At 38.8% G+C, this 18,568-nt stretch overlaps 1 protein-coding gene across 1 annotated transcript in view; it reads right to left on the bottom strand.

Annotated features, from left to right (window-relative positions):
• Positions 1-14,828: 14,828 nt before the first annotated feature.
• pid1 (phosphotyrosine interaction domain containing 1) overlaps positions 14,829-18,568 on the bottom strand; it is a 135,006-nt gene continuing 131,266 nt past the window's right edge. Inside the window, exon 3 of the mRNA XM_028794643.2 lies at positions 14,829-18,262. Within this exon, the coding sequence (XP_028650476.1) occupies positions 17,786-18,262 (477 nt within the window). The 3' untranslated portion in view covers positions 14,829-17,785. The remainder of the gene's footprint in view (positions 18,263-18,568) is intronic.

The raw sequence follows: 18,568 nt of genomic DNA on the forward strand, positions 1-18,568 counted from the left end.
ACCTCACATGGTCTGTTAACACAACTTCTCTGGTGACAAAGGCACAGAAGTGGCTCTGCTTCTTAAGGATGCTGAGGAAGGCTAATCTGTCCAAGCAGCTGTTGGTGTCCTTCTATCGCTGCTCTGTAGAAAGCATACTTACCTGAGGCATCCTGGTATGGTATGCTGGAAGCTCCGTTGCTGACAAGAAGACTCTTCAAAGAGTCATCAAATCAGTACAAAAAATAACCAACACCCAGTTACCTTCTCTAGAAAACATACTGTATACAGAACTCAAGGTTCATGACAAGCCAAAAAATCATTAGGGACCCATCTCACCCAGGCCACCACCTTTTCATTCTGCTGCCTTCTGGTAGATGTTACAGTTCAACTAAGACACACACTTCCAGACTATTGAAAAGTTACCACCTAAGCTCTATCAGAGAACTAAATTTTATTAAATAACTGTTTATTGCATCTAAGAAAAAAAAAATTTTTGGAAGGAGGGGAACAGATTTTTTGGGGGACAAACTGAAGCAGCACTTAACTGTTATATAGTGCCTTTCACATCTATCTACAGTATCTATCTATCTATCTATCTGGTCTTTCCACGTGTCCTCATGGTCCTCCTCATAGTGCCAATGCACATCTTGGCCTGTCCAGAAACAGACCTATAGGATAAATCCAGGCTAAAATGTATTATACCCTTTCCACAATGCTGCCCAATCTGATGCCAGCATTCCCATTTCTACTATGCGCCAGAACTTCAGTTTGTGACATCCACAGACCCCTTATTCTACCCATAAGTTGCTCTATAGATATGAATAGGAACATGTGCATCTGCCATCCAAATATTTACTACACTGGCCTCTGCCAACTTGCCCATTTTCCCATTCTGCCAAAACCCACACCATAATGTCCGCAAACCACCTCTGTAATCTTCCAATACCACGCACTTCCGTCTGTCCTATAACACATCAACAGCATAGTTTCAATCCAAATCTACTTCTTCCTCTGTTAATAGAGTGCCCATTGGCCATTTCCACTGTATTCCATAAATCCACGTCATACAATCACTAGTCCTCTGATTTTTCATAAGTCTTGCATCCCAGTTTATCATTTACCACACCCACAGAGTCATTCCCACTCTAATTTTATTCTATGCTTGCTGCCAGTCTGCCCAGTCCTATGCAAGTTTGTCAGGCTTTCCTCACCTGGGCACAAATTCACATTGTAAGATCCACAGAGCCCATTTTAAAATATAACTCGGCCCCCAAGCTGTCTTGTACAACACCCATAGGACAACTCTAACCTAAATCTTACTCTGCTTTTACGATCAGGATACCAATATTTCCTTGAACATAAATTTTGCCCTAGAAATTTGATTCTGTTCATCTGGACAAAGTTTTTAAGTGGGAGAAATATTTCGAGACTTATCCAAGTCTCTTCCTCAGTCTCAATTGACTGCAGGTTTCCCCAATCTTATAAACAGTACCTTTGCTTAATCACAGAGACTAGCACCATTGACAAAGGGCCAGTTGATCAGTGATATGCAAATTGTCCACTGATTAGTAGACGTGTGAACCATTCATAGAGGGTTGAGGAATGGCTGCAATCACAGCATTGTAAGATGGCAACAGATGTACCCTTAGGCCCCCTCCTCTGTTCAGAGATGGTCGTTCCTTTTTCACGTAAATGGCCTCCTTGATTCCTCTCTCAAACCAGCGCTCCTCCCTCCTCCTACCATCTCTGAACAGAGGAGGGGGCCTAAGGGTACATCTGTCACCATCTTACAATGCTGTGATTGCAGCCATTCCTCAACCCTCTATGAATGGTTCACACGTCTACTAATCAGTGGACAATTTGCATATCACTGATCAACTGGCCCTTTGTCAATGGTGCTAGTCTCTGTGATTAAGCAAAGGTACTGTTTATAAGGTTGGGGAAACCTGCAGTCAATTGAGACTGAGGAAGAGACTTGGATAAGTCTCGAAATATTTCTCCCACTTAAAAACTTTGTCCAGATGAACAGAATCAAATTTCTAGGATTTCCTTACCTGGATTATTGAGCATGCATCGAGACATAAATTTTGCCCTCCTTTCCGTCAGGCTAGAACATTTCTCAGTTAATTTCTGATTAAACTGAGTCATTTCACTCAGCCTGCAAAAACTAGATAGATAGATAGATAGATAGATAGATAGATAGATAGATAGATAGATAGATAGATAGATAGATAGATAGATAGATAGATAGATAATTTTATTAATCCCAATGGGATTTGCCTCATACTATTGTCTAGATCAGTGTTTTCCAACCTTTTTTTCCTGTTATTGGCACACATTTTGTAACCAAAATCATCACAAGCCACACCACTATCTAACTAACCACAAACACATACAGTATATCTCGTACACTTGTTCAACTGCCCAAAGGGACAGGACTATGAGAGAAGCTGGTAAAAGAGCAGCTCCAAGATCAGCATTAGCAGACATGGCATCTAGGGAGTGCTTCGTCCTTTTGCCCGCTCCTCTCTGCCTCAGAAGCAACTCGTATGCCAACTATCCACCAGCTGTGCTCCAACACTATCAACCCCCAGGGCAGATGGACCCTAGCAGCAGAGAGATGTGTGTGAACTGGTCCAAGTGCTGTGTCTGCAACATAGTGATCACAGAGCTGCTTTTATCCCAACTTCTCCAGGTAGACCTGTCCTCCTCAGACAGTTCTCAACCACCTGTGGAGCTTGTCCCACTCTGGTTCAGACCAACAGCATATCTGGGTAGCTCTCACGGTGCACCACTGTGCTGCGGCACACTGGTTGAAAGGCACTGCGCTAGATGAGTGTGGCTACTATAATGCTGCTTGCATTTTTCAGAAAGGTGTTTTAGGTATTGTACCCCTGTTGTTGTCCACAACACTTTGACACTTTGAAACAGGAAACAGTGAAAGCAAAAAAAGGCATTACTTTCACCACATCCAGTTAGCCAACTACGTCTGTCATAACAAGAGCGAGTGTAAGCTCATCCTCGATTACTTGCCTGCTGTTGAATTAAGTAAGGTTGGTCCAGTCTAAGCTCCTTCATCTTCTTTTTTCTTCAAGTGAACAATTTATGAAGGGGTATTTGGCAGTCCAAAAATCTAATTTTCTGAATTTCATGTAGTAAATGTCTAGCCATTTACATTGGTGAAACTGGGAAATGGCTTGCAGACCATTTCAGAGAACACATTCGGGCAGTTAAAATTAAAGAGCCTGTTGTAGATCATATCACATCCCTTGACCACAATGATCTTTCTGTTTATGTTCTTTCACGAGACCTTAAGGACTCTTTTCAAAGAAAAACAGAAAAAGCTAAGCTCGTTCTCACAGTGGGCTCACACATTCCTGCAGATCCTAATGACAACTTTTCACCCCATTTTTACCTTTTTTCCTTTCATCTGCACTGACTTTGTTCTCTTTTTCCCCTCCTATACATGCTATCTGCTCTTTCCTTTTCATGTGCACACCTGATGAAGGCTATAAAGATGAAACATTGTGTCTTTAACTTTCTTTCCTTTCCAGCATGGAAATAATGTTTATCTTTTTTTTTCCATTTGCAGAGGCATGCTGACCATATAATATAAATATATATTATGTGCATTTGAGGATCACCCTCCTGACTCATCCTAGGTAAGTAATCCTACCCCAGGGTGAGCGGGGACTCTGTCGTCTACAGTATTTTCTATTTCTGCTTTCACAGCCATGAGAAGAAGCCATGAAGGCAAATGACCCTGCCCCTTCTGGTTGGAGGACTGTATATTCAAGGCACTCACAGAATGTGGCATCTCATTCTGGACTGATGTTCAACAGAAATGGAGCTCCGAAGCAGACTTATAGCTCTTTATTCTGCTTCATATGCACCATTGTGCACTATTTCTGTTTACAACATTTCAGTTAATTAAATAGGACAACCTGGCTGATGTCATTTGTCAGGATCCAGTGTGATATCTTTCATGACTACAATATATACAGTATATTAAAAAAACTCTCTCTATATATTTATATCTACAACCCCAATTCCAATGAAGTTGGGACGTTGTGTAAAACGTAAATAAAAACAGAATACAATGATTTGCAAATCCTTTTCAACCTAAATTCAATTGAATACACTACAAAGACAAGATATCGAATGTTCAAACTGATAAACTTTACTGTTGTTTTGCAAATCTTCACTCATTTTGAATTTGATGCCTGCAACACGTTCCAAAAAAGCTTGGACAGGGGCATGTTTACCACTGTGTTATATCACCTTTCCTTTTAACAACACTCAATAAGCGTTTGGGAACTGAGGACACTAATTGTTGAAGCTGTGTAGGTGGAATTTTTTCCCATTCTTGCTTGATGTACAACTTCAGTTGCTCAACAGTCCGGGGTCTCCGTTGTTGTATTTTGCGCTTCATAATACGCCACACATTCTCAATGGGAGACAGGTCTGGACTGCAGGCAGGCCAGTCTAGTACCCGCACTCTTTTACTCTTTAACACATGCAGAATGTGGCTTCGCATTGTCCTGCTGAAATAAGCAGGGATGTCCCTGAAAAAGACGTCGCTTGGATGGCAGCATATGTTGCTCCAAAACCTGTATGTACCTTTCAGCATTAATGGTGCCTTCACAGATGTGCAAGTTACCCGTGCCATGGGCACTAACACACCCCATACCATCATAGATGCTGGCTTTTGAACTTTGCACTGATAACAATCCGGATGGTCCTTTTCCTCTTTGGCCCAGAGGACACGATGTCCATCATTTCCAAAAACAAGTTGAAATGTGGACTCGTCAGACCACAGCACACTTTTCCACTTTGCGTCAGTCCATCTCAGATGAGCTCGGGCCCAGAGAAGCCGGCGGCGTTTCTGGGTGTTGTTGATATATGGCTTTCGCTTTGCATGGTAGAGTTTTAACTTGCACTTTTAGATGTAGCGATGAACTGTGTTAACTGATGGACAGTAAATGATGAAATCCCTAGATTCCTTGCAATTGTATGTTGATAAACGTTGTTCTTAAACTGCTGGACTATTTGCCCATGCTGTTGTTCACAAAGTGGTGAACCTCGCCCCATCCTTGCTTGTGAACGACTGAGCCTTTTGGGGATGCTCCATTTATACCCAATCATGACAAACACCTGTTTCCAATTAACCTGTTCACCTGTGGAATGTTCAAAACAGGTGTTTTCTGAACATTCCTCAACTTTCCCAGTCTTTTGCTGCCCCTGTCCCAGCTTTTTTGGAACGTGTTGCAGGCATCAAATTCAAAATGAGTGAAGATTTGCAAAACAACAATAAAGTTTATCAGTTTGAACATTCAATATCTTGTCTTCATAGTGTATTCAATTGAATATAGGTGGAAAAGGATTTGCAAATCATTGTATTCTGTTTTTATGTACGTTTTACACAACGTCCCAACTTCATTGGAATTGAGGTTGTACATCTATATATATTTATATATATCTATACATATCTATATTTATATCTATCTATACTCATAAAGGGGATGACAGAGTACAGGAGTCAGGTGGAGAACTTTGTTTCTTGGTACAGAAAGAATTGTCTTTAAGCTAACATCAGCAAACCCAAGGAAATGGTTATTGACTCTTGACACACCAAAGAGCCTTTATGTCCAGTCACCATTCAGGGAGTTGATGTAGAGGCGGTGCAGTTAGAGGTCAACATCAATGGCAGGTTGGAGTGGTCTTATACCACAGAGTAACTATATAAGAAAGGGCAGAGCAGGCTATTTTTTCTTTTTTTAACGTCCTTTCATTTTAGTTACTCTGGTGTTCAGACTATTGTGCGTGCGATTATTTTTGTTTTTGATTATTTATTTAAAGAGATTCTGTACAAAAACCCTGGGAAACATGTAAAATTCGATCTGTGTATTAATTACACTGTCATTTTTCCAAATGCTTATGAATGGAAATAAAACTAATGATGTCTATAGTGAAGATGAAAGGAAAGCGGAGGTAATGAATATAAACTGCGCCTATTACTGTAATTATTAGTCAGAAGGTAATAACATGTCACTTCAGTAAAGCCCTGACAGAGACATGTAAACTAAGAGCACTTAGAAAATTCATGTTGCACACCAACCACTCTTGACAATGAAAATAAAATTTACCTGTACAATGTTCCTCTAAACTCAAGTTCAGTAAGTTGTGTAGGATTTATGAGTAGAGTTAGTAAAACAGAAAGCATTAAATTAGAATTATTTGATTTTGCGATACAGTATTAGCATTGCTGCCTCACAGTTCCAGAAGCTATGGTTGATTTTTTAGAAGTGCCACGCTGTAGGTGTAGTCTGTTTGGTTTTCCCATATCTAGGCATATTTTTCTTTAGATACTCTGTGGTGTAGCGGGTCCACAGCTCAAGTGAAAAAGGCCACATTTTAAATAAATAGTCACCGCACTCGCGGCTTAGAGAGGTGGCGTGGTAGCGTGGCCAGAGCGGTTCCCAGGTGATTCGTGATGTGGACTGTCCTAGCTTAAGTGCACAGGTGAGGAGTTGTCCGCATCCGTAATTGATGCCGGGAGCTGCTGATTGCCACACCTGATCCATGTCCCCGTAATAAATAATAGAAGCGTGAGGCGGATGGGGAGGGAGAGAGAAAAGAGAGGAGAGAAGAAAAAGAGAACAGGAGGTTAAAGGAGAAGGAAGTAGGAAGGAGAAAGTGGGTGCGTGTGAGTGAGAGCGCAAGCAAGAACAGGATCTATTAAGGTGGAAGGCAGCCGATAGGAGAGTCCCAGAGGAGTGTTTGGCCAACTCTCGGAGGGGGGCTGTTGGAAGCGGTCACTACACCTGAGCAGTTTAGAGGAGTTGGAGTGACTGGCAGAGGGGTCGACTGGCCGTCAAAGGAAGCGGAGTCGAGAAGGCTTTGGAGATGTTGAGCCCCAGCGTGAGCGCCCTGGTCACTGGGGAAGGAACCCAAATCTCAGTCTGGCTGGAGCCCGACGTAGCCAGGGATGAAGGAGTTGAAGGAGCTGCATTTGCTGGTAGGTTGACTCCTCTGTTGCGGGGCCCAAATGGGAGAAGCAGGGGGCCACCAGTAGAAGAACGCACCTGACTTTAGTTTTAGAAAAAAGACTGCTTCCAGCCGTTATTTTAACCTCAGTTTTAAAAGGATTTTTTACATTTTTTAACCTCCAAAGTTCACTTGTTTTTATGGATTATTTATTTAATTACTTATTTGAGAGACATTGCACTATTTATTTGGACACTTTGTTTTTGATTTTGATTGATTTTTTAATAAAAGCACTTTGCACTTTTTGCACCATCCCCTTGCTTCCTGGTTGATGTCTTCACTGCATAGCTCATCGGTGACATTACCAATGGTGTCGGGTTCGAGGTCTCCCAGAAGTAAGGAGGGAGCATGGAGCAGAACCTGCATCGTCACATACTCCCATCATGGGCATGTGCATGAAAACATCATGTGCTGAACTGACATATACATCCATGGTTGGTTTTTGCCTTGTTGCCAACACCAAGTGACCTGAGCTGAAAAATGAGCAGATGTAATACCCGGAGGAAACCCCAGGCAGTCACTTTATGATACTGGGTGTCTATCAAGAAACTCTACGGCACTTGAAAGTAAAACATGAAATTAAACAAAAAGATAAAATCTAATGATAGTAGTGTTTTGCACTGAAACTTAAGACTAAAACAGGCACCTGTCTTTTAAAATTTGTCAGTTTTGTAAATTGTTAGTATTTTCTAAGAATGAAAACGGACAGTCTGGGCCTTATTACAGTATACCATATTAAATGGGAAGTTCAAGTAAACCCACAGGGTGACATCATATTTAAAAAGTGTCAGGAACATAAATTAGTAGCTTGCAGGGACACAACTCACCTCCCTGGGCTCAAGTGTTCAGAACCAATGCTGTAGAAACAATTTGCACAAAATAAAACACAAGTTAGTAAAGTGGAGTCTGAATTTAAAAGGATTTCATAAAAACAACACTCACCTCTGTGACGCAGTATTCTCAATGCTGAGACGGCATGATGTTTGGTATAGGAGCATCACGACTCATGGGGACTGGATTCAAACCTAGTTACTTTCTCTGTAGACCATGTATATCCTTATATCCTTATACATGTATCACACCTGCACTTATGGCTTACAAACACAACAGCATCACACCACAGCCTGTCTTAGAACTTAGTATCTTGGTATTTTTTTTTTTTACTCATGAGATTTTTTTTTGTGGATTCCTGTTTAGCTCCAACAATGCATAATATCAATGGTGCTATATAAGATATGAACTGGATGACTGGGGAAATATGTAACTGTAATGGAATTTCTCTTGTCCAACAGACAATAATACACAAAATTAGACTAAAGTTGGATGGGAGTGTCTTAAGAATCTGGAGGAAATCTAGAAAACTACTGCCCATAAATCTCAATCAACTTAAGCGAATGGGCAAACAAATCTGGAAAGAAGAATATTCACAAATTGCTCCCAGTGCTGGCAAAGTTGGGAGACACTCGTGCATAAATACCTAAAGGAAGCTGCCAAATGTGCTTCCATAAAACCGACAACCAATGAGTTTAAATAACTATATTCACTAAATTACATATTTCAGTTTCTTTATTTTATTTTCGGCTGGCATTTTTGGTCAATTATAATGCCTTAGAGGCTTTAATATTTTTATTCAGATCCTGACTACATACATTTGAAATGTTCATATACACTCTGTGACAACTCTAGGGGGCATACCAGCCACTCAACCCAACACAAACAGATGCAGGAGGCACACTGATAAAAACACAGGTCTTTTTATGTTTCTTCTCCTTGTGGGAAACGCCTTTACCCACTTCCCACAGGTCAAACACATTCCCAAAGCACAAACACTTCACAATATTTTTATCTTCTTCTTTTCTCTTTCTCTCCACTCGTCCTCGGCAAGCTTTATCCCCTTCCACCCGACTCTGGCTCCCCAGGTAGTGTCTGCTGGCTCCTTTTATACATTACCCAGAAGTGCTCCAGGTGCTTGATGACCTACTTTTGGCAGCACTTCCAGGTGTGATGAAAGAATCACCCATACGGGCTCAGAAGCAGCTGTAGCACCCCCTGGCGGTGCCCATGGATCCCAACAGGTTTGCACCAAACTCCCATGAAGTCCTGCGGGAGTCCTAGGCACTGCTGCAACCCAGGGGGGCTGCCATCTAGTGCTCCGGGGGAGGTAATGCTCTGGCCACACTTGCTCCCCTGGCCCTTCCAACTTGGAGGTGTCTCGGTAGGGCAAAGACTCCCGGCCATCCATATCAACTGTAACATTTAACAATCTGCTGCTCGAATTCAAAATTGTATATAACCACAGCACTGAGTGCAATGCAGAAAACAACACTGAACAGGGCGCCATGCCAACACTAAGTTCAATATCAACTAAGCACAAAACCTCAGAAAGGTCACTGGAAATATTCAGCATATATTTATGATGGAGTTACATATGCAAACAAAGGCCCATTCTGCAAACCTGTATGGGCATAAATTATTTAAAAGCATATTTTGAGGCAGTACTGTAAAATACAAAATATGCAGTTCTGTGGGCCCAGCAGGAAACAAACCTTAATTTCTCTTCCTGATACTGTAATACTGGCAATACCATCAAAGTCTATCAGAGGACAGTTATCTCAGTTCTGGCCGGCAGAATCAGATTGCATTCACATTCCTAACTGAGCAGAGTACCACATGATAAGGGCAACAAATGACTTGTATGAAACTCCTAGAAAAGGTTATACAGTAATCCCTCCTCCATCGCGGGGGTTGCGTTCCAGAGCCACCCGCGAAATAAGAAAATCCGCGAAGTAGAAACCATATGTTTATATGGTTATTTTTATATTGTCATGCTTGGGTCACAGATTTGCGCAGAAACACAGGAGGTTGTAGAGAGACAGGAACGTTATTCAAACACTGCAAACAAACATTTGTCTCTTTTTCAAAAGTTTAAACTGTGCTCCATGACAAGACAGAGATGACAGTTCTGTCTCACAATTAAAAGAATGCAAACATATCTTCCTCTTCAAAGGAGTGCGTGTCAGGAGCACAGAATGTCACATAGATAGAGAAAACAATCTCTAGCAAACAAATCAATAGGGCTGTTTGGCTTTTAAGTATGCGAAGCACCGCGGCACAAAGCTGTTGAAGGCGGCAGCTCACACCCCCTCCGTCAGGAGCAGGGAGAGAGAGAGAGATAGAGAGAGAGACAGAGTTTGTTTTTCAGTCAAAAATCAATACGTGCCCTTCGAGCTTTTAAGTATGTGAAGCACTGTGCAGCATGTCGTTTCAGGAAGCAGCTGCACAAAAGATAGCAACGTGAAGATAATCTTTCAGCATTTTTAGACGAGCGTCTGTATCGTCTAGGTGTGCGAACAGCCCCCCTGCTCAATCCCCATACGTCAGGATCACAGATAGTCAGCGCAAGAGAAAGAGAAAAGTAAGCAATCTAGCTTCTCAGCCATCTGCCAATAGCGTCCCTTGTATGAAATCAACTGGGCAAACCAACTGAGGAAGCATGTACCAGAAATTAAAAGACCCATTGTCCGCAGAAATCCGCGAACCAGCAAAAAATCCGCGATATATATTTAAATATGCTTACATAAAAAATCCGCGATGGAGTGAAGCCGCGAAAGGCGAAGCGCGATATAGCGAGGGATCACTGTAAACCACCACTCCCTACCAGTTCCCACCAGAAGCAAAATGGGGCAAAGACTCACTGACAGAGATACACTAGGGCTTGATAATACTACAGGAAAAATAAAGAGGGAGATATTAGTGACTGTGGGCATTTTGAGATTAGCAAACCATTCCCCTTGCTATGAGTGTTAACTAGGAGCAGCAGGACAGTTAATCTATTCTTTGTTTACATCTAAGATACTATCATATGAAACTTTTATTCTTCCAGGTGTTAAAGTATCCAGAGGAGCCTTAGTTATAAATATGTGTCCAATTTATATACCTTCCAAGATGCATCATTTTTACCTTAAAATTTCCCTAATTATAATTTTACTAAGAAATTCAATAGCACCACATTTCTGACATGAACAGCATTTGATGTGGATAATGATGTAGTTCCTCCATACTTCATAGTGCAGGGTCATAATTTTTGTCAATACACAAACTCCACATGTTCATTTCCTTTGATGTTGGAAAGGCAGTGCATTTGGTTACTCTTAAACATCACTTGGGTCAGTTCTTGACAGCTGTGGTGCCTCATCTGCAAAAAGCTACTACAGTTAATATCTGTCCTGCCAAAACTTTGCTTTCTGTTTTCCATTTACAGATAGGTGTTTTTCTTGAGTGCAGTATGTCTTGCACATGGCAGTATATAGCTCTACTAAGAAACACATTGAAGATTATCCTGTATGAAATTAAGTTATTTTTCTTAAGCCATACTTAAGATAAGGTATACTTGAATAAATCAGTATATAAAGACATTGGCTTTAATTCTAGGTAATTAGACTTCACAAAGTAAAGATATGACCAATCAGCCATTATCCTGGTGATAAAAGCGGCAAGGTTACTGGCTCATTTTACTGAAACTTAACACCACAACCATCTTTCTTCAGTACTAAACTGCCAGGCTATGCCGACTGGCTTTTGAATCCTTTGGTTCTCACTAATGGACCATCAGCTCTACATACAGATAACGCCTCCCTATTGCCCAACCCCAAGATCCCCCCTTCCTTCCCAAATGCTACAGATTGCATAATATAGCTTGAGACTACTTAAAAATAAATAAATTCTTGGCACATACTGGTGAGGAAGGCAGGCTCTATTGTAGGCATGGAGCTGGACAGTTTGACATCTGTGGCAGAGCGACGGGCGCTCAGCAGGCTCCTGTCAATCATGGAGAATCCACTGCATCCACTAAACAGTATCATCTCCAGACAGAGGAGCAGCTTCAGCGACAGACTGCTGTCAATGTCCTGCTCCACTGACAGACTGAGGTGATCGCCACACTATGCGAATCATTAATTCCACCCGGGTGGGGGTGGGTAAACGTTAACATTATACAAATTTATTGTGTTTTACCTGCTTTGTTATCACTCTTTAATTTAATATTGTCTTTATCAGTATGCTGCTGCTGGAGTATGTGAATTTCTCCTTGGGATTAATAAAGTATCTATCTATCTATATTGTTCATTTCACATTTTCAATCCAAACAAAAAAGTCCAGGGGATGCCTGATCGAGGGGTAGAAAACTATTTCAGTATTTGTTTTTTAAAAGTAAAACAATACATTTCAATTACCTGGGCACAAAAAAAAATATCTGAAGTAGAAAATGTTCATGTTGATATTCAGTATTTTCTATAAGCAGTAAACAGCTTATAAAATTACAGCATATCTTTAATATTTCATGGAATATATCAGAGGAGGGAAGGAAGAATGACAGAGTGAGCATAATGCTGTGAAAGTTTATACACTAAATATTTTGGAGGGTGGAGGGTCCCCTCTTGTAACTGCGAAAGTGTGAAAGCTCGTCAAAAGTTAAACATCCCTTATGACAAGTGGAGGTAAACGCACATACTGTACAATGCCACTACCCCTGTGAACAGAAAGGGAAATGCCCACTTGAAGCTCTGTGGAAAGTGATGTGAACATATTATCCACAGTGACTTTTCTCACATTGCTTGTGAAAGGCTCACAGATCACATCACAAGTTACTCTGTACTTCCCTGGCAATTGAAGGTGCTCTTTCTCCAAACAGGAATATACCGGGTTGGAAAATGACTGACTGACGTATGTTTATTACTTACATCAGCAGCAAAAACTTGATTCCAGACTATTTATGTTCATTTGACGTTCACTGCATGACTTGGCTTCAACATTTCAACAACTGCTCATCTGAGTATATCTGGCCTTACTTATAACGTATGATGCACTGCTGCCTGAAGTGAGCCAAGTGCCTGATATACTAGCAAAGCAGTCAGTATGTAAAATACACAGCCCGCATTAGTTATACGTGGGGAAAGAGGAACATGCAAGATGATACATTGTAAACGGAACAATCTGCGAGTGAATGCAGCTAGCTTACAAGGTTTTCACAGAGACGACAGACCTGAAAATGTACAAACATGCAAATACAAGAATAAATTTTTTTTGTGCATGTGTATGCATCTGTCATCAAACACATGTATGTGATTCAGTATTTGTGTGTAATTTAAAACATACACCAACATTTTTGACTATATATTTGTACTCAAATCATCTTAAAATGTGCCTCATTTACAGCCAAGTAAAACTTTGCATCAATCCTTTCAATTTCACAAAGAAAGACCACCACTTATTATTGCATTTACATTCATTGTGTGTCTGCACTGCCTGGACACTTTGCGAGTGAGACAGCGTCTGACCTCACTTGCAGCTTGACTGAGCCATCCTCTTTGTTCCACTTCACATCTTCTCCCTTAACAAAGAATTCATGCTGGATTGTGCTTCAATTTCAAAGGAAAGGTAAAAAACATTGTAATGCCATTTCAAGTAAATTTATAGTTATTTTTTTTACTTAAGTGAAGTAACTGGACTGCCATGTCTTTTCAGATTTTTTTTTTCATGTAGTGAAACAACGTGAATGATTATAAGTGTGCCATTTTTTCATCGGTTACTTACTTTACAGTTGTCTGCTGAACACAGAGAGCAACTTACATATGGGAAACAACGTTCAGCAATGTCAATAACAGTAACAGGAGTGGACTGATCAAAATAAAAAGGAGAAGAAAATGTGGTCAAGTGTGTACCAATGTTTTTTCTGGTAAAAAAGCAAAGAAAAATATCACCAGTCACATTTTTTATGAACAGAATTTCAGTTGAGTTGCAACAGCATAGGCATTTGAAGTGCAGCAGATTAGGAAATGTCACAGAAGGATTGTAATGTGATGTGCACACTTATGAAATAATTAAAGATTTAAAAACACAATGGCAGTTGGCGTGGGTTGTGGTGCCCCTACGGTTAAATAACTTCTCTGCTACATATGTTCTCCAGACATATCTTACAAAATCAGTTTCTCTTCTAATGGTTATGAATGCTGTGCTTTGGTGGGGTAAAAGCGGCAGCCAAGAAGGAGCGCCCAATCATATCATAAATTTCACCATATGCCAAATATTCACAACTCATTAAGCAGTTCAGCAGCAGGAGAAATAATGCTCCTTGAAAACTGCTAAGGAAGTATGTACAGATACTGGTCTCTTCAACATTATGCGTTCTGAAAGATAAAGAAACTAGCAGTGTGGCATAGTTTGTAACTGGTAACACGTTATTTATATTTCTTGAATTTTAATCTTCTATTTACAACTATGCTCAATGAAAACACAATGCAAACATATTAAAGATAATTGCTAACCATCATAAAGGCTTCAAAAAGACTCCTGTAGGTGTATATAAAGTCAGTGTCTAACTGCAAGTGAGATTTCAATGAGATTTATTATGTAAATGCCTTATGATACATGATATTACTCTCTAAAACTTCTCTGAAAAGCAGTTGTTCTCTTTCTCTTTCCCTTTATAATTTATGGAATGGCCATTATTGCAATTTTTCCTCTTCCAAAAAACTTATGCTATTATAGGTGGATGTTAAAACATTGTCTTCAGACAGAAGAAGTTTTCAGAGTTTCTTAATGTTGTCTAACCAAATGTTTAATTATTATTTTTTCTTTTAAATCAGGTCAGGTCAATTATGGATTGGTCAGTGTTAGCAGTGATCATCATCTGTATATCATTTATTTGGAAAATGAAACAAAATACAATCTGGGAAGACAACATTGATAACATTTGTTATGAGTGATTCACAGCATAACAGTTTCTAATTTAAACAGGAGAATAATGATAATAAATGGTTTATTTCCTTTTTTTTTCAAATATTGTGTACAAAAACATCATCATCATCATGGAACATTGAAAGTCTAATCCTCATATTTCTATTATAGACAAAACATGTTATCTATATACTTTCATACATACATTCCCTTTCTTTAAACATTCAATGCAACATATGGTTTTGAACAAATAATTGAAAATTCCAGTACAATATCATTTTAATATATTCACAGTTGACTAATAAACATATGTTCTGAATTTAAAATAATAACATAAACAATTATGTTATATTTTGAAACCAATATATTTTATATTTCATGTACAGATTAATTTCTTTTATTTGCAGATATATAAAGAATTTTCCCTTATATTACTTATTTTTTTTATAATTTTGTAAATAGGGATACGATTATCAGAATAATATTATATCTGGTTACATGTGACACTGCAAAAATGTGTAATACTGTTTGGCTTTAACAGACAAGTGACTTTCTAAAGATGCTTGAACAGCCACATATAGATGAAAAAAAAACACATTTCCAACTAGTTTATAGGAGAAACATTTTGAAGATAATAACAAATTTGTATTACTAAATAAAAAAATCATAAAATATATGTTAACAGTGATGCTCAAGCTTTAAAGAAATACATTCTTATTAAAAATTATTTCAGCAAAAGTTGCATAATATTTTTTGAATTGTCCATTGATATGGAGGGGAATTTATAATTAATTAAAGCTACATAACTAGTGTTTTTCACAGCCAATTTAAAAATCACAAGCTAAAATGAAACAAACTGTCAAATGGCAAGATCTTAATTCCTTTTTAACTTCAAAAGTGAGGAGCTGTGAAGTCCATTACTCAATGGCACATTACTTCCTGTGAAATTCTAACCACATTTTCCTAATATATACAGTTAACCATTATGTTATTTAACTGAACCCATGATAAAAACAATCACAGATAGTTTCCCTCTAAGTTCATCATGGTCTGTAAACCCCATGTAACCACTGACATCATTGCCTGCTTCCTTTTTCCCTTTTTGCTCGGGTAGGCTGGGTGTAAAGGGTTGTAAATCAAATGCATCCAACATCAATTTGATTTATTCATTAGTTCTGGAAATAACTCAAAACGGAGAATGAAACAAAAGTCAATATCGAAATGTAACAAAATAGATTTTAATTATGAAAAATTATTTTCTAACAAAATGTTTTTGTTGATCAGCCTGTCATATCAACTTTCAGCTTTAGGGTGATCTTGTTATTTCTGTTCTTTTACATTCATACTAGAAATGCAAAAAATCTCTACATTTGGAATGTGATGTGCACTTATGGCAAAGGCCAACATCTTTATCAAAAACAAACTATTCATTTAAATTGTCCTAAATTAGCCATTGGAAGCCATAGGTCTTTTTCGCATGTCTGTGCGCCACACTGTCTGTGCAATAATCCAGTCACTGTCAAATGATTGCTACGCTCTTCGCAAACTGCCAACTTGTTGCTATTCCAATAATCATTTTACATTAGCATCAGACAGAAATGACAGCATTCCAAATGAAACATCTGGAAAATGACTCAAAATTGTTTTCAGCCGAATTGCTGTTTCAAAATCCTGAAGGTTTCTACTTTTTAATGGCAGTGTGCTATCTAGTCACAGTGCACCCTAGAGTCACAAAACTGTGACAACATTTCCAGATATGTGCATTTATTTGTATACTAATAAGTACAAGCTGTCTCTGTTTTTTTAATCAAAGTATTAAGCGAAGGAAACAATTAAATATAAGTGGAGAAAAAGATGAGAATCTGAACTGACCAGCTCAAAATTGAAACCAAAAATTCTTTAATTTGATTAGCCCTGAAAATATATACCATCTCATAAGCAAAAATAATTAATCCTTTTAAATGGCTGAAACAAGAATATTTCAAAACTTATAAACTGAGCAGTCGGCTTATTTAAAAGATAACCATTTAAAATATTTAAAAAACGTGTTTGCTTGTGTATTATTTATCATAGAACTAGTCAAAGTACATTTTAAATTGCAAAGAAACTGATTGCTGGCCATCTCAAAGGAAAATGTTGAGCACATACAAAGGATTATGCTCTCTGACTACTTTCAAGTTCCTGTTTTCAGAATTAATGTTCCAAAATGTAGTCTTCATAATAAACAATGACATTTTAAAAATAGGTTTCAGTACTTTTAAAGATACAAATATTTTCTTACACGTATGTTTTAAAATAAATGCCTTCAATATTATTTTCATAAATAACTGATCTGGAAAACCTGCTGTTCTTCTTTAAGCAAATCAAAACTAACTACATACATCTTTCAGAAATACAGTATTTCTACTGAACTGCTGCTAAATTTTTACCTTTCTGCTGGAGAAATAAAAACACATCAGCCGAAATGAAGAAAATGAACTAAAAGCATATTTTTTCTGAGTTAAATTCAAGCTTTTAAACAAAATTACAGCATATTTGGAATAGTAGAAGTATTTGTCCTGGTGTCTGAAAGGGCTAGAGCAGCTTATGATGAAAAATACTGTCACTTTAATGCCCGTTCAAAATGTCTTCCCTGTTCTCTGGCTCTTGAATATCAGCTTTGTTTTATTGCAAAAGCCAAGGCTGGCTCCACAGACTCTGTACAAAAGCTTGATAGATTTCATTAGGCAAATTGGAAGAAGCAAATTAGAGTAAGGGATGAGCCCAAGATCCGTCAAGCTTCACAGAAAAAAAGCTTATTCTTACATTTGCAACACTGTCGCAGCAATAGCTTTGAAACAGGAACATAATTACTTTAATGAAGCATATCTTTAGGTACTGAATTGCTCTTTTGATTTGAAAAAGCAGTCAACCATGAAAGAGGCAGTTTTTTTTTCCCTTTCCCCAAAATGAATCCCTTCTTGTCTCCTTCACTCTTTCCACCATGGTATATGATCTGTTGCCGTCTTATTTATGTACTTATTCAGCCATCATCTGCAGCATACTCTTGAGGGAATTCATCTGATGAGCTGCTTTTGTGGATCCTGCCATCACTCTTCATGCTATTAAAGGTCTTCTTGAAAGCTTCCATCATTGCATGAGCCAGCTTCTTGGCCTCCAGTTTGCTTTCACACTCAACAGCATGACAGTCCATTTGGTAGGTTAAGTCATCATTAATTTCACGATAAATCCAGGCAAAGATGTTAGGGCTGACATTATGATCTGCTGTGCAGTATGCAATACGTGCCACCTGGTAAGTGTCCATGTGGACCGTTGTCTCTCCCCTGCTGTCCAGATGGTGCAACCGGACCTGAAATGGTCGAATCTCCAAAATGGCATTTGCTGGTGTGACATCATCTTGAGTCAATGCTCGTTTCTCCCACAGGCCAATAACAGCTGACTCTGTGCATCCTGACAAAAACTGTGTGCCTTTTGTTGTCACTTTGCCTAAATATGTGACCTGAAAATGGGAAAAAAAGACAACAGTTAGTTTACAAGAATATTATTTTCTATACTACAGATTTGTATGTATAAATTAAAACATAAACCATGTTCAACTGCTTTCATTTGTATTCTGAATATCTGCATCAATCAATTCTTACCATACCAATCTATCTGGCTCAAGGTCCCAGAGTAGCAGACAGACTTTCAAAAACAGTGAGCACAAGTTCTAGTTCATAAGAGGGCTTATGAAATTCCACCTTTTGTTTCCTGCATTTGAATCTATTATATCAGTAACAATTTTTTTTACTCTAGATGAATATAT

This window comes from Erpetoichthys calabaricus, chromosome 2 (genome assembly GCF_900747795.2).
Source record: "Erpetoichthys calabaricus chromosome 2, fErpCal1.3, whole genome shotgun sequence".
Taxonomy (NCBI): domain Eukaryota; kingdom Metazoa; phylum Chordata; class Cladistia; order Polypteriformes; family Polypteridae; genus Erpetoichthys; species Erpetoichthys calabaricus.